The 24,920-nt window shown below is 44.7% G+C and overlaps 1 protein-coding gene across 2 annotated transcripts in view; it reads left to right on the plus strand.

Moving 5' to 3' along the window:
- The first annotated feature begins 10,396 nt into the window (after positions 1–10,396).
- Positions 10,397–24,920, plus strand: part of FBXO43 (F-box protein 43) — a 55,736-nt gene continuing 41,212 nt past the window's right edge. Inside the window, exon 1 of one of the 2 annotated variants that reach the window (XM_073550451.1) lies at positions 10,397–10,665. In XM_073550451.1, coding sequence (XP_073406552.1) covers positions 10,615–10,665 — 51 coding nt within the window. In that variant the 5' untranslated portion in view covers positions 10,397–10,614. The remainder of the gene's footprint in view (positions 10,666–24,920) is intronic. The other variant, XM_073550452.1, reaches the window with a different exon arrangement.

The raw sequence follows: 24,920 nt of genomic DNA on the forward strand, positions 1-24,920 counted from the left end.
AAGGGAAGAGGTGCCATATTGGAGTTCAGATATTGCTTGAATGGTTTCAGGGTGCCAAGTCACATTGGCAGCGACCCTGAGGTGCCAGAACAGAACACCCCCCCCCTATATATGACCTCCTTTTACAAACTACACTCACACAATGAATTCATTGAGGTGTGCAGTGATCTTATTAAAACCACATGTTCCTCACAGATTTTTATACTATTGGGCGGTGAAGAAAGAATAAATTACACTTTTACCACTAAAATGTTGTTTTAGACCCAAGTTTTTAATTTTTCTAAGGGGTAATAGGAAAAACTGGACCTTAGTTTGCTGTAAAAAATTTCTCCTGAGTGCGCCAATACCCTACATGTAAACTGGAAATACTTTTCAGGCACAGTGCAAAGCTCAGAAGGGAAGGTGTGCCATATTATAGTGCAGATTTTACTGTTATGGTTGGCGGGTGCCATGACCCACTGGGAGAGCCCTGAGGTAGCAGAACTCCTCATAACTGACCCTTATGTTACAAAATCCTCCTCCTGATGAATTAATCTAGGGTTGCAGTGATCATATTGACACAAATTTATACCATTGGACTGTGAATAAAAAAAAAAATTGTATTTTTTGCCACAAAAAATTTAGTATACAAGGATGTTTTCCAGAAACAGCAGTGGATGTTACTAAGTAAATTGCAAACTACCATTGTTGTGACCAGTATGTTGTATTGACCATTACGTTTGCCCAGCTCATCTTTTTGGAGACACGCACCTGTAAATTAGGCGGGCTCGCATCACTACCGAAAAGTCAAACGTGAACGCTAAATATGGTTTAGGTACACTGGGGCTCAGAAGGGAGAGGGGCATTTGGATTTGGGAATGCAGAATTCGCTGAATTTCTTCTGTAGGAGGCGAGGAGCCATAGATCTTTTCCAGAGCCTTTGTGCTACCAGTAACGTGGAAATCCCCTATATTTTCGTCAACAGATTACGGACCTGAGTGGGGACTTGCTTTTTTTGTGGATTCAGTTGAAGCTCTTATTGGGAACATTTTACATAACGTTTGGGATCAGTTATCTGGCGCTCTATGCTGATCACTTATGTTGGGGTTTCCATTTAAATCTCTTAGTGACATGACTGATGAAACCCCGAGGGATCCATTCACTATGAGGCAGCAGAGTTACTCTGGATTCCGTCTGGCCTCTGTTCAGCATTGTCCTTATTTTCAGAAGTGCATAAAACTGTTGCCGACAGCACTTTTATGCAATCCTAAAAAGACTGACACCCACGGATCACAGGTCAGACGGCACCCACAGTGCCTCCATCTACCTAATTATCGGGAATCTTTCACCGAGGGTTCCGTATGAATCACGTATTTACATGGAAACCCGGTGTAAGGGTATGTGCACACGTTGCAGAATTGGCATGGATTTTTCCACATGGATTTGGCTGAATCCGCAGGTAAAATGACCTGCGTTTTACCTGCAGATTTTTGTGCGGATTTCACCTGCGTTTTTACACCTGCGGATTTCTATAATGGAAGAGGTGTAAGGTTATGTGCACATGCTGCGGATTCTGCTGCGGATTCTGCTGCGGATCAGTGTACAGTACCATGTTAGCCAATGGGATTTCAAATCCGCAGTGCTCATGATGCAGATTTTTCCATGCGGTTTTGCTGCAGTTTTAAATCCACAGCATGTCAATTCTTTCTGTGGATTCCGCTGCTGTTTGACACCTGTTCCATTGTCCAGGTGTCAAACCGGAGAGGAAAACTGCAGATAAACCGCAGGTCACTTTACCTGCGGATCCATGCGGAAAAATCCGCAGCGTGTGCACGCAGCCTAAAACCGCTGCAGAATCCGCACAAAGAATTGACGTACTGCGGAAAATAAACCGCAACAAATCTGAATGGAATTTTCCGCAGCATGTGCACAGCAGATTTGGTTTTCCATAGGTTTACATGGTACTGTACACCGCATGGAAAACTGCTGCGGATCCGCAGGGCCAAATCCGCTGCGGTTCCGCATCCAAATCCGCAATGTGTGCACACGCTGTGGATTGTCATGTGGATTTTTCCACGCGGATTTGTCAAAAACCGCAGGTCAAAAGACCTGCAGTTTTTCTGCGGTTTAGCCTCCGGGTTTCCCCTGCGGTTTGACACCTGCCATGGAGCAGGTGCCAAACCGCAGCGGAATGCGCACAAAGAATTGACATGCTGCGGATTTGAAACCACAGGAAAACAGCAGAAAATCCGCACTATGCACAGCGGTTTTCATTTTGCATTGATTTTGGTACTGTACACCGCAGGACCATTGGATCTGCAGGACCAAAACCGCTGCGGATCCGCAGCGTGTAAACACACCCTAAGTGTTCAGCATAGAGAGCAGGATAAATGTGAACCGAGCCTTACTGCGATCTTTGGGAGGCTGAATGAACAAATCAACAGAATTGTTTTATTTTTTACGAAGTTCCTCGTGAGGTGTAAGTGATTAAGTGACTTTTTTTTCTTCGGGTCGGTGCAATTACAGCGATACCATATTTATATTGGGTTTTTATGTTTGGCTGCTGTCACACACTAAAATACTTTTTTTTTTTTTTTCTTTATTGTGAAGACTAGTTTTTGCATCACCGTATTTTGAGAGCCATAATTTTTCGATATTTCGTCCTACAGAGTCATGTGATGGCTTTTTTTGCGCGATGAGTTGAAGTTTTTATTGGTCCTGTTTTCGGTCACAACATTTTTTGATCGCTTTCTATTTTGATTTTTGGGAGACAGAATGAATAAAAACCAGCAAATTATTATTTTTTCTTTTTATGCCGTTCCGCATGTGGTAAAATTGGTAAGGCAGCTTTAGGGTATGTGCACACACTGCGGAATGCTCTGTGGATTTGGCCGCAAGGATTTTGTAAAATCTGAAAGTCAAAAGACCTGTGGTTTTACCTGCAGATTAGCCTGCGGTTTATCATCTCTACAATGGAGGAGATGGTAAACCGCAGCGGAATCCGCAGAAAGAATTGACATGGCAATTCTTTCTGCGGTTTAGAAACCGCAGCAAATCCGCACGGAAAAATCGGCACTACGGTTTTTGATATCCGCAGCGGCCAAATCCGCTGCGGATCCGCAGCAGAATCTGCAGCGTGTGCACACACCCTTAGTTTTCAGATGACTGCGATTACACCAATACATCATTTATAACTTTTTTGTATGCTTTGGCGCTTCCAGAGATACTGTTTTGTATTTACGTTCGTCTCATTGAACTTGTTATATTCCACTTTTTTGTTAGGCGATATGAAAAAGCATTGTCCCCCCCCACCCCCCTTTTTTTTTCTTTTTTTTTCTTTTTTACAGCGCTCACTGAAGGGGTTAACTAGCGGGACAGTTTAATGGGGCGGATTGTCACGGAAGCAGCGATGCCTAACTTGCACTTTTTTTTTTACATAAAAGTAGAAATTTATCATTACAAAATATACATGCATACATACCTTACTAGAAATAGACCCGATGCTATTGCATCGGGAGTACAGTGAACTCAAAGCCGGCGGGGGATTTGAATCCCGCGCCGCTCATTGGCTGAGCCACCCGTCGAGCCAATGTGCAGCGCGGGATTCAAATCCCCTGCCGGCTGGGCCAATGAGCGGTGCCGTGCGGGATTTGAATCCCCCGTCAAAGTTGTGTGGCACGGCTCATTGGCTGAGCTGCCCGCTGGCTGAGGCTTGGCGGGTAATTCAAATCCCGTGCAGCACCGCTCACTGGCTCAGCCGGCGGGGCAGGGGATTTGAATCTCATGCCGATCATTGGCTCAGCCGGTGGGCGGCTCAGCCAATGAGCGGTGCCGCGCGGCTTTGGCAGGAGATTTAAATCCCAGCCGTCATATCGGAATACCCATAACTTGGGTGTTCCAATATGGTGGTCCGCATGGTTCCGATGCGAGCAACCGGGAGATGAGTGGCTGGCGCCGCTCATTTCCCAGCTGCGTCGCCACTGACCTCCCTGCGGAATAGTGGTGCCATTTTTGTCACTTGCTTCCGGCCGCGGTGGATTGTGGGATAGCGACACAATCGCCGGAAGCTGTGACAGAGCCGATTGGCAAAAAAAAAAAATATATATATATATATATATTCCGATTACATAGAACAAAATTAATTTTTTTTTATTTTACTTTGTCCCACTATGGGATTTTCACTTTCTGCAGCCTGATCGCTGTTATTAATTGCAATTCAAGAGCATTGCAATGGATTATAACTGTCAGTGCTTCACATTTCCGAGACCCTTAGCGTCTCCATTTTTCATGTTCTCGGGTTGGGTGTAGGCTTATTTTTTGCCCACCGAGCTGACTTTTTTTATTGATACCATTTTGGTGTAGATACCATCTTTTGATCGCCCGTCATTACATTTTATTGCAGTGTAGCGGCGACCAAAAGAAAACGTAATTCTGACACTATGATATATTTCTCTTTTTACGCCATTTAGCGATCGGGTTAATTTTTTTTTTTTTTTTTTTATTGATCAGGTGATTCTGAATGCGGTGATACTGAATGTGTATATTTGTTTTATTTATTTTCCTTTGAATGGGGTGAAAGAGGGGTGATTTGAACTTTTATGGTTTTTTTTTTCATATTTTTAAAAACGTTTTATTTTACTTTTTGCTTGATTCAATAGTCTCCATGGGAGACTAGAAGCTACAGTACTTTGATCTCCTCTGCTACGCACAGGCAATGATCGGATTGTCTTTGTGTAGCAGAAATGGGGCGGCGCGCAAAGAAATCCGGCAATGACAAACATAGAGGTCTGGTGCCGACCCATCGGTGACCTGCGGTCATGTGACTGGGTCACAGTTTGGGGGATTAGTGGCGTGCTTCTGGTAAGCGCAATTTAAATGCCATTGTGAGAGATTGACAGAGGCATTGAACTAGTTAACAGCCACGGGTGGATCACGATCCTACTTGCGGCTGTTGCGGGCATATGTCAGCTGTATAGATCATGTGATGTGCGGGCTCAGCTCCGGAGCACACATCAAACAGGGGGAGTCCGGCATCGGCGTTCTTTATTTACAGCTTTCAGTTAATGAGGTTCTTGTGCTTTGGGGTGGGGGGATCTTGTGGTGGTCTGATTAGGTATTCATGAGTATGGCTTCTGACCGGTCAATGATCCTTCACAGACCTGCCTCCTAGTTTACAGACTGAATATAATGTTTTGAGAAAAAAAATTCACATTCTCTGTAGCATGATCGCATCTATAATGTCCATTTAATTGTTTTATTTGGTGATATAAATTTATTCTGAAAAAAATTCTCAAAATGGCGCCTGTGTAGTAGCATCTATCAGTAAATCCGATAGATGCTACTGTGCAGGTACCATTTTGCAAAAGGGGAAGAAAAATTGTCTTCACCTGTCATGTGTGCCTAACAGCCGCAGGTGGAATCTCGATCCACCTGTGGCTGTTAACATGTTAACTGCCGCTGTCAATCTGACAGCAGCATTTAACATGCACACACCAGAAGCACTTCACAAACTACACCCATTGGCGCTTCTGTCACATGATTGTGGTGCACCGATTGGTTGGCATGACAACCTGGGGGTCTGCAGGAGACCTCTGTGGTTGTCGTTGCAGATCCTCTATGAGCGGCACAAAGTGGCCGGCTCCATAGCAAATATCATTACTGTTACACACCGCAAAACTGAAGCCCTGCTATTTGCAGCACAAGCAATCGGTTGACCGCAGCTTCAAGTATCCTAAGGAGACTACTGAAGCCAGATAAAAGTAAAAAATTGCTTTAAAATAGAAAAGATCAAATTGCACCCTTTTGCCCTACTCAAAATAAAACAATAAAAAATAGATATATTTGGTACTGCTGCGTTCAGAAATGCCCAGTTGTTCAAAATATAAAAAGAATTAATCCGATCGGTAAATGGCGTAACAAAAAAAATCAAAACATCAGAATTGTTTTTGGTCGCTGCAACATTGCAATAAAATGCAATTATAGTGGAATCAAAACACCGTATCTGCACCAAAATGGTATCAATAAAAACGTCAGCTCGGCGAGAAAAAAATAGGCCCTCGGCCAACCCAAGATCCTGAAAAATAGAGACGCTACGGGTCTTAGAAAATGGCACCATTTTTTATTTTATTTTTACAAACTTTGTTTTCTTAGGTGAAAAAAAAATAAAATCTCCCATGTTTGGTGTCTGCAAACTCGTAATGACCCGGAGAATCATAATGGCAGGTCAGCTTTAGCATTTAGTGAACATGGTGAAAAATAATACAAAAAAACAACTGTGGAATTGCACTTTTTTTTTTATTTTTTTTGCAATTTCACCACATGGTAAAAACTAACCAAATACCGATGACCTGAATCAAAAAAACCCTGATGAAACTTGGATCGTTGAAAATCTTCAAAAACCTCTGTAGTGAATCCAGTTTCTGAATGAGATTTTGGAAGGTTTCTGCCCCAAAAACTTTTCAAACTCTGGTGAGATAAATATATTGGCGCTCTTATTTAACCCCTTTCCTACAATGGACGTAATATTCCGTCCATGTGACCCTGGACCTAATTCCCATGGATGGAATATTACGTCATAGCGATCAGCGGCGCCCACGTGGTGAGCGCCGCTGATCGCGGCCAGGTGTCAGCTGATTATCACAGCTGACACCCGGCACATTAACCCCTTGCACACCACGATCAAACACGATCGCGGTGTACCGGGGGTTAAAGGGAAGCATCGGCAGGGAGGGGGCTCCCTCCGTGCTTCCCTGAGCCCACCACAGCAGCGCAATGTGCAGCGCTGCTGCGGGGGTCTCTTTCCCTACAGGTCCCCGGATCCAAGATGGCAACGGGGACCTTCGGGGGGCCTGCAGGGAGCTGACTTCCTCAGTGCCTGCAAAGCGCAGGCATGAGGAAGTCTGCAGCAGTGCCTGTGACAGATCGCTGATCTGTCACAGTGATTTGTGATGTGACAGATCAGCGATCTGTCACAGGACAGTGATGTCCCCCCTGGGACAACCTAATAAAGTAAAAAAAAAAAAAAGTGTACAAATTTTTTAAAAATCGCTAAATAAATAAAAAAAAATATCTATTCCCAAATTAATTTTTTGGAAATAAAAAAAACCAAAACAATAAAAGTACACACATTTGGTATCGCCACGTCCGTAACGACCCGCCCTATAAAAGTGTCCCATTAGTTAACCCCTTTAGTGAACCCCTTAAAAAATAAAAAAACGAAGCAAAAAATAATTATCATACCACCGAACAAAAAGTGCAATAACGCGCGATCAAAAAGACGCATATAAATATCCATGGTACCGCTGAAAACGTCATCTTGTCCCGCAAAAAACGAGCTGCCATACAGCATCAGCAACGAAAAAATTAAAAAAGTTATAGCTCACAGAATAAAGCGATGCAAAAATAATTATTTTTTTATATAAAATTTTCATTGCATAAAAGCGCCAAAACATAAAAAAAACCTAAATGAGGTATCGCTGTAACCATACCGACCCAAAGAATAAAACCGCTTTATCAATTTTACCGCAGGCGGAACGGTGTAAACGCACCCCCCGAAAGAAATTCATGAAACGCAGGTTTTTGTTCATTCTGCGTCCCAAAAATCGGAATAAAAAGCGATCAAAAGATGTCACGTGCCCGAACATGATACCAATAAAAACGTCAACTCGTCCCGCAAAAAATAAGACCTAACATGACTCAGTGGGTCAAAATACGGAAAAATTATAGCTCTCAATATGTGGTGATGCAAAAACTATTTTTACAATAAAAAGCATCTTTTAGCATGTGACAGTTGCCAAACATAAAAACCGCCATAAATAGTAAATCAAACCCCCCGTTATCACCCCCTTAGTTAGGGAAAAATAATAAAATTAAAAGAAAATGTATTTATTTCCATTTTCCCGTTAGGGCTAGGGCTAGAGTTAGGGCTGAGATTAGGGTTAGGGGTGTGTTGGGGTTAGGGTTATTGGGGGGGGTTTCCACTGTTTGGGCACATCAGGTGCTCTCCAAATGCAACATGGCGTCTGATCTCAATCCAGCCAATTCTGCGTTGAAAAAGTCAAATGGTGCTCCTTCCCTTCCACGCTCTGCCATGTGCCCAAACAATGGTTTCCCCCCCATATATGGGGTATCAGCCTACTCAGGACAAATTGCAAAACAACTTTTGGGGTCCAATTTCTCCTGTTACCCTTGGGGGGGGGGAAAAAAAAAAAAAGGGGACTAAAAAGATCATGTTTGTTGAAAAAATACGATTTTTTTTATTTTCACACCCGGTCGTTATAAACTTCTGTGAAGCCTTTGGGGGTTCAAAGTGCTCACCACACATCTAGATAAGTTCCTTAGGGGGTCTAGTTTCCAAAATGGGGTCACTTGTGGGGGGTTTCCACTGTTTAGGTACATCAGGGGCTCTGCAAAAGCAACATGACACCCGCAGAGCATTCCATCAAAGTCTGCATTCCAAAACGTCACTACTTCCCTTCCGAGCCCCGACGTGTGCCCATACAGTAGTTTTCTCCCACAGATGAGGTATCAGCCTACTCAGGACAAATTGAACAACAACTTTTGGGGTCCAATTTCTCCTGGTACCCTTAGGAAAATAAAAAAAATGGTGATTAAAAGATCATGTTTGTGGAAAAAAATCCGTTTTTTTTATTTTCACGCCCGGGCGTTAAACTTCTGTGAAGCACTGGGGGGGTTCAAAGTGCTCACCACACATCTAGATAAGTTCCTTGGGGGGGGTCTAGTTTCCAAAATGGTGTCATTTGTGGGGGGGGGTTCACTGTTTTCGTACATCAGGGGCTTTCCAAACGCGACATGGTGTCAGATCTCAATTCCAGCCAAAAACGTCAAATGGCGCTGCTTCCCTTCCGAGCTCTGCCATGCGCCCAAATAGTCGTTTACCCCCACATGTGGGGTATCAGCGTACTCAGGACAAATTGCACAATAACTTTTAGGGTCCTGTTACCCTTGGAAATATAAGACTTGAGGGATAATTTTTGTGGAAAAATAGATTTTTGAATTGTACGGTTGTACATTATAAACGTCTGTGAAGCCCTTGTGGGTTCAAAGCTCTCACCACATATCTAGATAAGTTCCTTGGGGGGGTCTAGTTTCCAAAATGGGGTCAATTGTGGGGGGTTTCCACTGTTTAGGTACATCAAGGGCTCTCCAAACGTGACATGGCGTCCAATCTGAATTCCAGCCAATTTTGCATTGAAAAAGTCAAACGGCGCTCCTTCCCTTCCGATCTCTGCCATGCGCTGAAACAGTGGTTCCCCCCACATATCAGGTATCAGCGTACTCAGGACAAACTGCACAATAACTTTTGCAGTCCAATTTCTCCTGTTATCCTTGGTAAAATAAAAAAAATTGAACCTGAAGTATTTTTTTTTTTGTGAAAAAAAGTAAAATGTTCATTTTTTTTTTTTAATATTCAAAAAAATTCCTGACGCACCTGAAGGGTTAATAAACTTCTTGAATGTGGTTTTGAGCACCTTGAGGGGTGTGGTTTTTAGAATGGTGTCACTTTTGGGTATTTTCTATCATATAGACCCCTCAAAGTGGCTTCAAATGTGATGTGGTCCTAAAAATAAAATGGTGTTGTAAAAATGAGAAATCGCTGGTCAACTTTTAACCCTTATAACTTCCTAACAAAAAAAAATTTTGGTTCCAAAATTGTGCTGATGTAAACATGTGGGAAATGTTAGTTATCAAGTTTTTTGTGTGCCGTATCTCTGTGATTTAAGGGCATAAAAATTCAAATTTGCAATATTGCGAAATTTTAAAAATTTTCGCCAAATTTCCGTTTTTTTCACAAACGCAAGTTATATGAAATAAATTTTACAACTAACATGAAGTACAATATGTCACGAGAAAACAATGTCAGAATCACCGGGATCCATGGAAGCGTTCCAGAGTTATGACCTCATAAAGGGACAGTGGTCAGAATTGTAAAAATTGGCCCGGTCATGAACGCGCAAACCACCCTTGGTGGTGAAGGGGTTAATGCAACAGTTTTGGCGGAGCTACTGCAACCTGGCGACGGCGAAAGTCGCAAAAATGATTGCACCTTTTTCAAAAGTGATTTACACTTGAGGTAAAATCTTTTGAATTTGCTCCTCTCACTCCCTCAAAACTAAAATCTGCGGCAAAATCTCCATGTTTTGCATATGGATCTGAAAAGAATAAAAAAAAAACAAAAAAAAACCCCACAAACCCTTAAACTGTTATTTTGCTTTCTAAACATTGGCATGCAACTTTAGTCGCCTGCAGGTCGGTGGGGGTCCAGCCAGGTCCGGAGAGAGACCCCCGCCGACGTTTGGTGCAGAGCTGCTGAGCCGACGCGCGCCCCCAGTCTGCTGCGCGCTCCCGCGCCTCCTCAGGCGGTGACGGTTGGGAATGGCGGGCGGTTTGAACGTCTGTGAGGGAAAGCTGCCGCTTGTGGCTCGCAGTTCCCATAGAGAGCGACAGCCGCCGGATTGGCGTTGCCATAGGAAGAGTGGCATGTGCTTGGGTCATTATTAGTGTGGTGAGGGGGCTGCCGTGTGATTCCTCAGCGTGTGACACACAGCGGCAGGCACTGACGGGCTCCAGGCACCTTTTATGTCTGCCAGGGCTTTCTGCAGACGATAGCTCATTATGGAGGAGACGTATGAGGCCGGCTGCTGGAGCTTCCTGCACGGACTGAAGGTGAACGATGGGGGGGATGATGGGAGTAGTGGTGTCAGGACAGGTGGGGGGATACACACTGGAGACCCTTCACCTGAGCAAGGCTTATTACACAGGTGTCCATATCGGAGATGGATACCTCATCACCAGCTTTTATTTTTGCGCTTTTGTTTTTTTTCCTTCAACCACCATAGAAAATATATTTATATTACATACAAAAACTGGCACCACAAAAAGTGTGTGTATGTATATATATTATATTTTTTTATGACCAAGTTCATTTTACCTCATAATGTACTGAATAATGCTAAAAAATTCCAAATATAAAATGCTTAAAAAAAGAAATTCCTCACTACCTAAACACTTTTTTTTTTGCTCACCATTTTCTGAGCCCCATAATGGTGCGCCCCCTGCAGCATCCAATGTTGGATGATGCTATCAGAGATTGAGAGCTGCATTGAATAGGTTAATGGCAAAGTTCAGAGCCACAGGAGATCCTGTCACTTCTGTTGGAGGCATACGTCGGCCGGGAAAGGGTTATAAGCAGGGCTGTGGAGTCGGTAAGCCAAACCTGCGACTCCGACTCCTCAATTTCCCTTAGGCTATGTGCACACGTACCGGAACTCTTGCAGAAATTACCGTGAGAATTCCAGATTCCATTCCGTGGGAAAATCGCATTTAAATTCCTGCGATTTTCCCGCGGAGAAACTAGCGTTTTGCAAGCGTAATTAGCTTGCAGAATGCTAGCGTTTTCCAAGCGATCTGTAGCATCGCTTGAAGAACTGATTGACAGGTTTGTCACACTCGTCAAACAGTGAGTGTGACCAACTTTTTACTATTGAGGCCGCCTATGCGGCCTCAGTAGTAAAAGATAGGATGTAAAAAAATAATTAAAATATAGTTATTCTCACCTTCCGGCATCCCTCGCAGCCTTCCCGCCTCTCTCCACGCTCCTGGTCCCAGTAATCCTTTGCGCGAATGACAGCGAGATTTCACGCTCCCGCGACATCATTGCGAATGACCGCGAGACATCGTGCTCCCACGAGACCACGACGTCATCGCGGTCATTCTCACAAAGGATTACTGGGATCGGGAGCGTGGAGAGAGGCGGGAAGGCTGCGCGGGGCGCCGGAAGGTGAGAATAACTATTTTTTTATTTTAATTCTATTTTTTACAGGGATATGGTACCCAAAGCCTGGAGGACAGTCTCTTCTCCGGACGGTGGGTACCATCCGCAAATGTTCTGCTTACTTTTCTCATGTGTGCACAGCCACATGCAGAAAGTAAGCAGAACAATGCATTCCTATGGGTGCGGGATCGCCGCGATTCCGCTAAATTAATGAGCATGCTGCGTTTTTTACCGTGAAGCGATTCCGCCGTGGAAAAAAACGCAGCATTGTGGAATCCCATAGGAATGCATGGATGCTTATTTTTCTCGGCAAAATCGCGCGTTTAAAACCGCTGCAAAAAAAACGTAACGTGTGAACACAGCCTAACTACAACTCCGACTTCCACACATATTGCTTATATTAAGTGAAAAATTTATTGTAGTACAATGTGAACATCAGACATTTAATCACTTTAATGATACAATAATCAAGATATTTAGATAGAACATAATATATATTTATTGGAATACAACTTTAGAACACAAAGCTGTAATAAATTGTAAATATGTAATACACTATGTAATATCGATTACATATATATTGTATGTGTGTGTGTATTTCACCTATTGAATTGAATGAAAAAGACCCAGTGTGAACTTGGCCTTACTTTGAAACGCTGCAATGTTTCAAAGGAAACAAACTTTTAACCTCTTCGCGACCGCCCACAGTAGATAAACGGCGCTTGCTGGGCTTTGTGCAGCGCCGACGTTTATCTACTGTCGGCGGTTTTGTGCCCCCCGGGACCCCCTCATACCTTATAACGCGGGGATCCCGGTGCACAATGCATGCTGGGACCCCCAACGTCATCGAGACCTGATTGGTTCAGGTCCTGATGACGTCGCGTCACAGCAGCCAATGAGAGAGCTCCCTGGGAAAGCTGCTTGTTTCCCGGCGATCTCCCTCATTATAACGCGACTTCTCCTCTGAGCTCATGCTGACAGATGAGCAGAGGTGAAGCAGCGTTACTGTGTGACTAGATCGCTGCCTGGCATAGCTGTGTCAGGCAGCGATCTTGTCACACAGTAACGCTGCTTCACCTCTGCTCATCTGTCAGTGTGAGATCAGAGGAGAAGTGGCGTTACTATGTGCCGGGCAGCGATCTTGTCACATAGTAACGCTGCTTCTCCTCTGATCATCTGCCAGTGTGAGATCAGAGGAGAAGTGGCGTTACTATGAGTCAAAAATACAAAAAATAAAAAACACAAAAATAAAAAAAAAAAGTAAAGAAAAAAAAAGCAGGTAGGCGGGTTAGGGTTAGGGCTAGGGTTAGGGGTGTGTTGGGGTTAGGGTTGGAATTCGAATTGGGGGTTTCCACTGTTTAGGTACATCAGGGGCTCTGTAAATGCAATATGACGCCCGCAGACCATTCCATCAAAGTCTGCATTCCAGAACGTCACTACTTCCCTTCCGAGCCCCACCGTGTGCCCAAACAGTGGTCCCCCCCCCACATGTGGGGTACCAGCGTACTCAGGACAAATTGGACAACAACTCTTAGGGTCCAATTTCTCCTGTTACCCTTGTGAAAATAAAAATTGGGAGCTAAAAGATCATTTTTGTGGAAAAAAAATGATTTTTTTATTTTCACGGCTCTACATTATAAACTTTAGTGAAACACTTGGGGGTTCAAAGTGCTCACCACACATCTAGATAAGTTCCTTGGGGGGGTCTAGTTTCCAAAAAGGGGTCACTTGTGGAGGATTTCCACTGTTTAGGCACATCAAGGGCTCTGTAAATGCAATATGACACCCGCAGACCATTCCATCAAAGTCTGCATTCCAAAACGTCACTACTTCCCTTCCGAGCCCCCCCGTGTGCCCAAACAGTAGTTTTCTTCCACATATGGGGTACCAGTGTACTCAGGACAAATTGGACAACAACTTTTGGGGTCCAATTTCTCCTGTTACCCTTGTGAAAATAAAAAATTGGGGGCTAAAAGATCATGTTTGTGGAACAAAAATGATTTTTTATTTTCATGGCTCTACGTTATAAACTTCTGTGAAGCACTTGGGGGTTCAAAGTGCTCACGACACATCTAGATAAGTTCTTTAAGGGGTCTAGTTTCCAAAATGGGGTCACTTGTGGGGGTTTCCACTGTTTAGGCACATTAGGGGCTCTCCAAATGCGACATGGCGTCCTATCTCAATTCCAGCCAATTCTGCATTGAAAAAGTCAAACGGCACTCCTTCCTTTCTGAGCTCTGCCGTGTGCTCAAACAGTGGTTTAGCCCCACATACGGGGTATCGGCGTATTTGGGAGAAATTGCACAAAAAATTTTGTGGTTCATTTTCTGTTTTTACACTTGTGAAAATAAAAAAAATGGTTCTGAAGTAAAATGTTTGTGAAAAAAAGTTAAATGTTTATTTTTTCCTTCCACATTCCATTCATTCATGTGAAGCACCTGAAGGGTTAATAAAATTCTTGAATGTGGTTTTGAGTACATTGAGAGGTGCAGTTTTTAGAATGGTGTCACTTTTGGGTATTTTCTGTCATATTGACCCCCCAAACTCACTTCAAATGTGAGGTGGTCCCTAAAAAAAATGGTGTTGTAAATTTTGTTGTAAAAATGAGAAATCGCTGGTCAACTTTTAACCCTTATAACTTCCTAAAAAAAAAAAAAAATTATGTTTCCAAAATTGTGCAGATGTAAAGTAGACATGTGGGAAATGTTATTTATTAACTATTTTGTGCGATATCACTCTCTGATTTAAGGGCATAAAAATTAAAAGTTTGAAAATTGCAAAATTTTCAAAATTTTTGCCAAATTTCGATTTTTTTTTTTTTTTTTTTTTAACATATAAGCGCAGTTCATATCTAAGAAATTTTACCACTATCCTGAAGTACAATATGTCATGAGAAAACAATGTCAGAATCAGCAGGATCCGTTGAAGTGTTCTAGAGTTATGGCCTCATAAAGTGACACTGGTCAGAATTGAAAAAATTGGCCTGGTCACGAAGGCAAAAAGAGGCTCAGGCGCGAAAGGGTTAATACTAGTCAGGTCCCTGGCATCTTCCCCCGCTCTCCCCACTCTGACAGTAAAGGTACTGTCACACTTGGCGATGTACCAGCGATCCCGACCAGCGATATGACGTGGTCAGGATCGCTGGTGCATCGCTAAGTGGTCGCTAGTGAGCTGCCACACAGGCAGATCTCACCAGCGACATCGCAGGAGTCGGGGGTCGCTACTTACCTGTCAGACGAGGCGATCCTGACGTCCTCCCGCCCGCGTCCACGCGTCGCTCGTCTCCACAGCAGGAAGCTGAAGACTTGAAACGGCCCAGAACATTCTCGCGCGATCAGCGATAACCAGCGGGGGAGCGGTTGGAGGTAAGTATCAGACATAGCGATATCGCTATAATGTCACAAAAACCAGTGACGTTATAGCGATATTGCTAGCGATATCGCTTAGTGTGACAGGCCCTTAATTGTCAGCAACCTATGATCATGTCATGTGGATGCCAATTGACTGGCATTTATTGGGTTAAACAGCCATGATCTGAGTTGGCTCTATTAATTGTTAGCGATGGTTGCTGGCTCTATAACACAGCCAGCACCTGTTAGTGTGGAGCCAGCTCATTTCTTGAGCCCACATGCATACGTTGGTACTAGAGTTGAGCGAATGTCATCCGCTCAATGCCGACTTTTATAAAGTTGTGTGGCGCCCCAGAGGCTTGGTCACCACAGATGTACTGCATCTTCTAAGGTGTAGTGCCCCACCGTCCAGGTAAGGTGGGAACTCCTTTCCACACTCGCACCCCACACAACAGGGTAGTTCTGCACAACCACATTGCGGCTCAGTGCTTAGAGAGTAGCAGAGCACCTTTGGTGGTTCCCTGCTTGGAACACTGGATGTGCTGGGAGGTGGGTGGAGTTAATATACATAAGAGTGGGAAAGTGTAGGATGACAGGTCAGTCTGACAGAAGGTCAGTCGGGGTAGGAAGTCACTCAGACAGGAGTGAGGATCCCTGGAAGCAGGGATGGAGGAAGGAGTGCTGCAGCTGCCTCAGTGATCTGAGCCAGCTGGCACGGAAAAGGAGAAAGATGTAGAACTGAAACCTAAGCTTCCATAAGAAAGAATTAAGAAAGACAAGTACGGAACGAAGGAGTAGAGAGAACAGTGAGGACGTGGGTTGGAAGAGGAACCCTGCCTATAGGTTCTCAGCGCAAGGCGGCCGGGGCCCGGTCCCCGAGGTTGTATGGACACTTATGGTTCTGCAGCAGACATCGGTGGAGTAGTTGGCTGTAAATGCACTACTCCCATCTAAGACTTTGGGCACAACAGCAACACGGATAGAGAGCCGGGACTCAGGAGAAGGGAGTCCCCAAAGCAGGCTACAGCTGTCTGCCGTACAAGTAGAGTTCTTGGGAACATCTGTCAGGAGGAACTCCAGAGTACCACGGTACTGGAGATCTTCACACTTAAAGGCGCTATAGAGGAGACGTTCAGGAAAGGTGTTGTGAGCTTATCTGTTCTTTCATCTTTTGTGTCCGAGGATCTCCCTCTTCTGGTGAAGGAAGGTAGTGAGGCTGATTTGGATGAAATAAACCAAGCACCTGATCAGGTGGATTGTAACTGGGTAACGGGAACTACAGACTGGATATAAGGCAGCTGACGCCCTTCTGAGTCGCTGGTGATTTCTCTGCTGGATTCTTGAAGACCAGTCTGAGTCTTGCTTCCCAAAGATAAGTTTTTGCTCTGCTATTGAACTTATTAGTTTTGGTTTTGTTTATCTTGTTTTTTGAGTTCAGCAATCCCCGGCCGGGGGTGTGCTGGATTCTTTTTCCTTGATCAGTGTTCTCTTTTGCTCTGCTTCCAGAATATTCTGAGTGCTGATATGGGGGTTTGAAGTCTAGTGACTTCAGGGTCCTTTTTGCTTATCAGTTGTGTTGGTAATATTTTTGGCAGGGTTTTCTCGGATTGCAGACAGCAGCTTTTCTGTCGTGTCCTTTTTAGTTAGCTTGGGCCCCATCGTTTGCTCAACCTTTCTTTCTATCTGTGTTAGTGTTTTCATCTTGCTTCACCGTCATTATATGTTGGGGGCTGCTTATTGCTTTGGGATCTGCTCTGGGGCAGTCAGTTTTTCCCTTTTCTCTCTTTAGGCTTGTGTAGATCTCCGGCTGTGACGAGGTGTCTAGGATCACCGTAGGAACACTCCACGGCTACTGCTAGTTGTGTGATAGGATCAGGGGTCTGCAATCCGCTAGTTTCCAACCTCTCTGATTTTCTGGGCTGAGCTTGTGTTTTGTTTTTTCCTCCTCGGTGACTCAATCATAACAGAAAGGCACATAAGTTGGCGGAGTGTTGGAGGGGAGCTTTCCATCTTGCCTGGAGGTTGACAGAGTCCCTGACCCGGAGGACACGGCACAGAAGCGGGCATTACTGACTGTGACTAAAGCTTTGGAACTACATGCCCAGGTGTCCTCCATTCCTTCCTGCGTCCGTCTGCCTGACACTGCTACATCCCCTGCGCCGGACACTACACCACCTAAGTGTCTCCACATCTACACTGCCCTGGGACAACAGCCCTGCCTGTGGAGGGCTATACCATCCTTGCTGCACCACATCATCTGTCCCTGAGGATCTGTCTGCAGCGTCGGCTTAACACCTCTCTTGCCGAACACCACAGGTGGCGTCACAAACTATTCCATTCCATTAACTACATTCCCCCATTACTTGGGCGCCCAGGGCCACGGACCGAGTCACCGCTGCTGTGACACATCCCCGACACCGGCCTGGTACCGAGTACCCCACAGCCCTGGGAGGGCGACCCAGTTGCATGCATTTTAATACATTTGACCCATTTTGGAGTTTCCTAAAGAAATATAAAAAGTGCTGACCTGTCCCAAAAATGAAGCATTTTCTGGCTTTGATACCTGCATGCATCATGGAATTTTATGCTGCCTTTCCTATTTCCACATCCAAATCTGTATAGTACATCTAAATTCTGTAGTGGCTATCACATTATGCGTTGCAACGAATAAATCCGCAAAAAGCACTCATGCTGTGGATGGAAAAATTACAATTACATGAAACACTGGAGTAGCCGGCAGAACAAAATATGGATGGAGAGTGACCGTGATAAGATGAATATGCCGTAAAGAAAGTATAAGGCAGGGGACTTGGATTTGAAGCACCACTCCAGCAGTAAAATAAAAAAAAGCTGCTGGTGCTTTAAATGGAACCTGTCATGTCCCCAAATGCTACTGTAGGTATATGGTTAATCTGCAGGTTAGTGGCATTTTAATAGTTTCACATTAGCGTTTAGTAGTGATGGGCAGTCCGGCTCTTTTTGGTGATCTGGCTCACTCGACTCTGCTCACCAAAAAGAGCCGGCTCTTTTTGGCTAAAAAAAAACCGCTCTTCTTGCAAAAAGTTCTACTTTCCCCACTTTTATCACTCTAGTCTCTGAACTATAAAGCCTGGGCCTCATTATACAGCTTTACAGGTGTCTAGTGAAGGCTTTTTAGCCATTTTCTCAGAGTTGTAAACTCCTGGGATCAGGCCCTCACTCCTGTCCGTATTGCTGATTTGTGTTATCCTCTAATATCTGATATTTGAACATGTGGTTTCTACATTAGTCAGTGCTGTGACATCTGCCGGCACTGATTATTCTAAGGGTGAGTGCACACGCTGCGGATTCACCTGTAGATTTTTCCGCGCGGATTTGCAGGTAAAACTGCAGGTAAAGTGACCTGCGGATTTTCCAGCGGTTTTCCCCTGTGGATTCCTTCCCGGACAAAGACCTGGCTGGTCATTGCTTGCGTTGAGAAACACGTGATGGTGTCTCCACGGCTTCTGTTTCCCCTGTGGATTGACACCTGGACAATGGAACAGGTGTCAAACCGCAGCAGAATCCGCAGAAAGAATTGACATGCTGCGGATTTAAAACCCGCAGCAAATCTGTGCGGAAAAATCCGCAGCATGTGCACTGCGGAATTGAAATCCTATAGGCTAACATTGTACTGTACACTGTCTGCGGAACTGCTGCGGATCCGCAGGGCCAAACCCACAGCAGAATCCACAGCGTGTGCACACGTTGCAGATTTGCTGCGGATCCACAAGTGATGTACAGTACCATTTTATTCTATGGGGAAAAAAATTTCTGTGCACATGGTGCGGAAAAATCCACGCGGAATCACAGCATTTATTTTCCGCAGCATGTCAATTCTTTGTGCGGATTCCTCAGCGTTTTTACACCCATTCCATTATAGGAATCCGCAGGTGTTAAAATGCATGCCAAATCCGCAATAAATCCAGAGGAAATCCGCATAAAAACCGCACGGATTTTGACCTGCGGATTCTGCCAAGACATGCAGATTCCGCACAGAAAATTCCACACAGCAATCCGCAACGTGTGCACATACCCTTATAAGTATATCCTTGGAGCCATGTTCCAGGTTCTTACAGTGTAACTCTGATATCTGCACCATACACACACCCATACAGATTACAGTATGGAAAAAAGCAGATTAAATAGTAAAATTAGTTAATTTCAACTTGAAACAAAATTGTCTAAATGCTCCCAATGTTTCCTCCTGGTTGTGCACAGCACTACAATTCCCAGCAAGTCAAACAGAATCTGACTGCAGCACATCAGAGGTGAGAGAAATAGGGTCCCCGATCCCGCCGGTACCTCCCGGTGGTCCTTGGCCCGCGTGCTCCCCTTCCATGGGTGCCGCCATCTTCTGGTTAGAAAATAGCGGGCGCATGCGCAGTGTGCCCGCCGAGATCTGCCGGCCAGCAGATTTCATTCATTCATGCATTCAAAGTACATTTTGATAACTGTGATTTCACATACAAGGACACCTGGGATACTGACCCTATTTTTTGGCCTGGTAGTATCCCTACCTTGCCACAGAGGTTGGGGGTTGCTGCGATTAGCACCAGCAGGGGACCATGATGAGAGCAGTGTCTGCTCCCATACTGTCCAACTATAAAAATAAGAATAAAATTTTTTAAAAAAAATCCATGTACTCACCTGTCCTAATCGTCCCCCCTGTAATGCTTTTGACCGCTCATGCAGAGGAGCCGGGAAGAATGACACCTGCAGCTAGCGGGCCCTGGACCTCAGTAAGTGACTGGACACTGCTCGCTAGGCGTAGCAGAAGTCCGGGGCCCACTCCCTGGAGGCGTCATTCTCACATGGATTACAGTGGGGGACATTTAGGACAGGTGAGTATAAGGATTTTTTAATTTTATCCTTATTTTTACAGGTGGAGACATTGGGAGCAGACTACTACTCTCATCATTATCCCCTGCTGGTGCTGGGAACCATGATGATGGCAGCGTTCAGCACTCGGAGCTTGGGAACAGAGCAAACTGTACACTGATTCCCAGGCTCCGATAAGTGTTGCACGGATGGCATCTGTGTGGGATACGTGTCATACAGACTCATTGACTTCATTGGGTCCGTGTGATCTGTGCTGTCGTCCACGACACATGGTCTGTGGAAACACACTGACATGTGCACAGACACATTAATTTCAATGGGTCTGTGTGTGTCAGTGACATCGGTACGTGTGGAAACTCACCACACGTACTGGAGATATGTGTGAAAGAGCCCTAATAAAGTGCAATTATTTTTTTTAATTTAAATATAAATGTGTCCACAAAAGTACAATCTTTTTAAATCTAAAATTAACATGATCTGTAAAAACTATACAAGGAAAAAAAAGGTAGTTAATGCCAAAATTGTGGGGTTTTGGTCACCATGCCACAAAAAATGCATTAAGTAATCAAAGCATCATATGTACCCCAACATGTAAAAAATATGAGGCCCAGATGTTTTGGAAAATTGCAGCTCAAGTTTTTTTATTATGAGTTTTCTCAATTTTTTCACCCCAATAAAATAAAAAAAACAAAACACAAGCCCACACAACATCTTTCATTTTCCCGCTGACAAAGTCAAACTTACAGCTCTTAGAAGAAGGGGAGGAGAAAAATGAAAGGGCAGAAATAAAAAAAAAAAAAAAATACATTCCATGATTGCACAATTAAGGGGTTAAAAGCTCGGTCATGTCAGTAAGAGGTCTGTGTGTGAATCAGTGCTGCTGACTTATTATACTGCTAGATGGTGGCCCGATTCTAACGCATCGGGTATTCTAGAATATGTATGTAGTTTATTTATGAAGTTTTAATAATAATGCAATAATGCACCCCCCAATCCTGATATGCATGGTCCTCTCACCCCCCAATCCTGATATGCATGGTCCTTTCACCCCCCAATCCTGTTATGCATGGTACCCCCCCCCCCCCCCCCATCCTGGTATGCATGGTACCCCTCACCCTCCAATCCTGATATGCATGGTACCCCTCACCCTCCAATCCTGCTAAGCATAGTCCCCTCACCCTCCAATCCTGGTATGCATGGTCCTCTCACCCCCCAATCCTGGTATGCATGGTCCCCTCACCCCTCTTTCCTGGCATGCATGGTCTCATCACCCCCCTTTCCTGGTATGCATGGTCCCCTCACGCCCGAATCCTGGTAAGCATGGTCCCCTCGCCCTCCAATCCTGGAATGCATGGTCCTCTCACCCCCCAATCCTGGTATGCATGGTCCTCTCAACCCTCTTTCCTGGTAAGCATAGTCCCCTCACCTCCCTTTTCTGGTATGAATGGTCCCCCTCACCCCCCTCCTTTGCTGGTTTGAATGGTCCCCCTCCTTTGCTGGTATGTATGGTCACCCTCGCCTCCCTTTGCTGGTATGAATGGTCACCCTCGCCTCCCTTTGCTGGTATGAATGGTCACCCTCGCCCCCTTTGCTGGTATATATGGTCACCCTCGCCCCCCTTTGCTGGTATGTATGGTCACCCTCGCCTCGCTCCCCCCTTTGCTGGTATGCATGGTCACCCTCGCCTCGCTCCCCCCTTTGCTGGTATGCATGGTCACCCTCGCCCCCCCCCCCCCCCCTTTGCTGGTATGTATGGTCACCCTCGCGCCCCCCCCCTTTGCTGGGTATGTATGGTCACCCTCGCCTCCCTTTGCTGGTATGTATGGTCACCCTCGCCCTCCTTTGCTGGTATGTATGGTCACCCTCGCGCCCCCCTTTGCTGGTATGTATGGTCACCCTCGCGCCCCCCTTTGCTGGTATGTATGGTCACCCTCGCTCCCCCCTTTGCTGGTATGCATGGTCACCCTCGCCCCCCCTTTGCTGGTATGTATGGTCACCCTCGCCCCCCCTTTGCTGGTATGCATGGTCTCTGTTAAAATAAAAAAGTTATATACTCACCTTCCGACGGCCCGTGATCTCCTTTCCACGCGCCCGGCCTCACGGTCCCAGTAATGCATTGCGCGAAATACCGCTGATGACGTCGCTGCCCTGTAATTTCCTGTTTTTGTCTTCTTTCCTTTTTTGAAGATTGGTATGACATTTACCATTCTTCAATCTTCTGGGACTTCTCCTGTTTTCCAGGATTTTTCAAAGATTCTGGCTAGTGGTCCTGCAATTCCTCTAACTCTTTCAGTACTCGGATGTAATTCTTCTGGACCAGGAGAATTAAATTAGCTAAGTGTTCCCTCACCATCTCTGTTTATGGATAGTGCGGATTCTTCTATTCCTTCGATGGCTCCGTGAGGCTCAGTTGACGTTACATTTGCTTTTTTAGCGAACACGGATGTAAAACAGGAATTTACCCTGTTGTGAATTCGCTTTCTGGCCTACCTCTGGTTACTTGTGAAGGTAGTGGAGCTGGTTGTATTGACAGAGGGGTCGTGAGTTCTCTTTCCGGGCTCCCTCTGGTGGTTACTGGAGGTAATACAGCTGATCTAATTAACAGAGGCCTGCCACCTGATAATTAGGAGGATGACTGGAGATCTGGAGTTTCTGACTGGATTTAAGACAGCCGACTCCCTCTATCCCTGCTGGTGATTTTTTTTTTCCTGCCTCCTGAGGTCTTAGTTTCCAGCTCAGTCCCTGCATGCTCAGCTAAGTGTTCTTTGCTATTGTTCACATTTGATTTGGTTTTGTCTTTCAGTTTTGTGTGGTCAGCCAGCCCTAGCTGGGGCTGTGCTGAATTTCCATCCTTATGTTACTGTTTGTGCCAGTTTGTTTTTGTCCCTTATTATATTGGCCTCTTTTTGCTCTGCTTTCAGAATATACCAGAGTGCTGATATAGTGGGCGAAGTCTAGTGACTAGGATCAGGGGTCAGCAATCCGCTTAGTTACCAACCTCTCTGGTTTTCTGTGGCTTAGCTTGGTCTTGCTTTCCTCCTCGGTGACCCAATCATAACATTACCCCCTTAATGACCAGAACTGTTCTCGGTTTTGCATTTTCGTTTTTCGCTCCTTTTCTTCCCAGAGCCATAACTTTTTATGGTCATGTGAGGGCTTGTTTTTTGCGGGACGAGTTGTACTTTTGAACGACACCATTGGTTTTACCATGTTGTGTACTACAAAACGGGAAAAAAATTCCAAGTGTGGTGAAATTGCAAAAAATTGCAATCCCACACTTTTGTTTGGCTTTTTTGCTAGGTTCACTAAATGCTAAAGCTAATCTGCCATTATGATTCTCCAGGTCATTACAATTTCATAGACACCAAACATGTATAGGTTATCTTTTATCTAAGTGGTGAAAAAAAATTCCAAACTTTGTTTAAAAAAAAAATGCGCCGTTTTCCGAGACCCATAGCTCCGTTTTTCGTGATCTCGGGTTGGGTGAGAACTTATTTTTTTGCGTGCCAAGCTGACCATTTTGGTGCAGATATAATATTTTGATTGCCCATTATTGCATTTTAATGCAATGTCACGCAACCAAAAAAAGTAATTCTGGCGTTTTGATTTTTTTTTTTCTTTTCGCTACGCGATACCACGGCGAAAATTTGTGGCCGGACACGACGCAGAAAGCAGCGTTTTTTGTGCCCGTTGAAAAAGCGGACAGTGACGGATCCATCGCTGTCCGTCGTTTGCTAGACAGAAAGCCTATGGGCGCAGGATCCGTTATCCGTCAAGTGACTGATCCGGTTTTCTTAACTGAGCATGCTGCAGACAGGTTAAAACACAAAAGAAAGAATATATGTGTGAGATATACTGTATATTAAATATATTTTATAGTTCATAGAGTTCTACATGGCATAATAGCCACTAAATCAATTGCTGGCTTCAGGAAAATCATTCCAGAACCTGATATGATATGACACATGGTTTACATATAGTAAACTGTCATACCAAAATTATTTATATATGTCAGTGTTTAATCAATTTAGTAGTTTGTTAGGAAAAATTTTGAACTCTAGGAGTTAAATTTAAGGCTATAATCGCAGAAAAAAATTTTGTTGGCTCTCACGCAATTTTCTCTGCCAGAGAGGGAAAGCCAGTGAGTGAGGGCAGATATTAATAGCCTAGAGAGGGACCATTGTTTTTGCCCCCCCCCCATGTAAAAAAAAAAAATCCGCCCCCAGCCACCCCAGAAAAGGTGCATCTATAAGATGTGCCTTTTCTGGCACTTAGCCTCTCTATTCTCATGTCCTTTAGCGGTGGCTCATGGGTTAATAATAATGGGTTGTCACCTTGCTATTGAAAGGGGACATTAAGCCGGGTTAATAATGGAGAGGTGTCAATAAGACACCTCTCCATTATTAACCCTAGAATAGTAAAGTAATTAAATTTTAATTAAAACTTTTTGACCAAATTTATTATTCTGCCAATCCAAAAAAAATCAACAATATATATACCTCTCTGCCATTCAGTCAGGTCCCCCACTGCAATCCATCACAAGGGGTTAACTAGTTTACAACCGGGACCGGTGCTAATGCTACCGACCCTGCTGTAAATTACTGAAGAATGAATGAATAAGGGTATGTGCACATGCTGCGGATTCCGCTGCGTTTCCGCAGCGTTTTTGGCCGCTGCGGACCCGCAGCAGTTTTAGCTGCGGTGTACAGTACCATTCAAATGAATGGTAAAAAAAAACGCTGTGTAGACGTTGCGGGAAAATCCGCGCGGATTTGCTGCGGTTTTGAAACCGCAGAAAGAAGTGACATGTCAATTCTTTCTGCGGAATCCACAGCGGGTTCCTATCTCCACCATTGTGGAGATGGTGAATCCGCAGGACAAAACCGCAGATAATCCGCAGGTCTTTTGACCTGCGGTTTTTGCAAAATCCGTGCGGA

Source organism: Dendrobates tinctorius, unplaced genomic scaffold, assembly GCF_039654945.1.
Source record: "Dendrobates tinctorius isolate UK_male_01 unplaced genomic scaffold, ASM3965494v1 ptg000165l, whole genome shotgun sequence".
In the NCBI taxonomy this organism is placed as follows: Eukaryota; Metazoa; Chordata; class Amphibia; order Anura; family Dendrobatidae; genus Dendrobates; species Dendrobates tinctorius.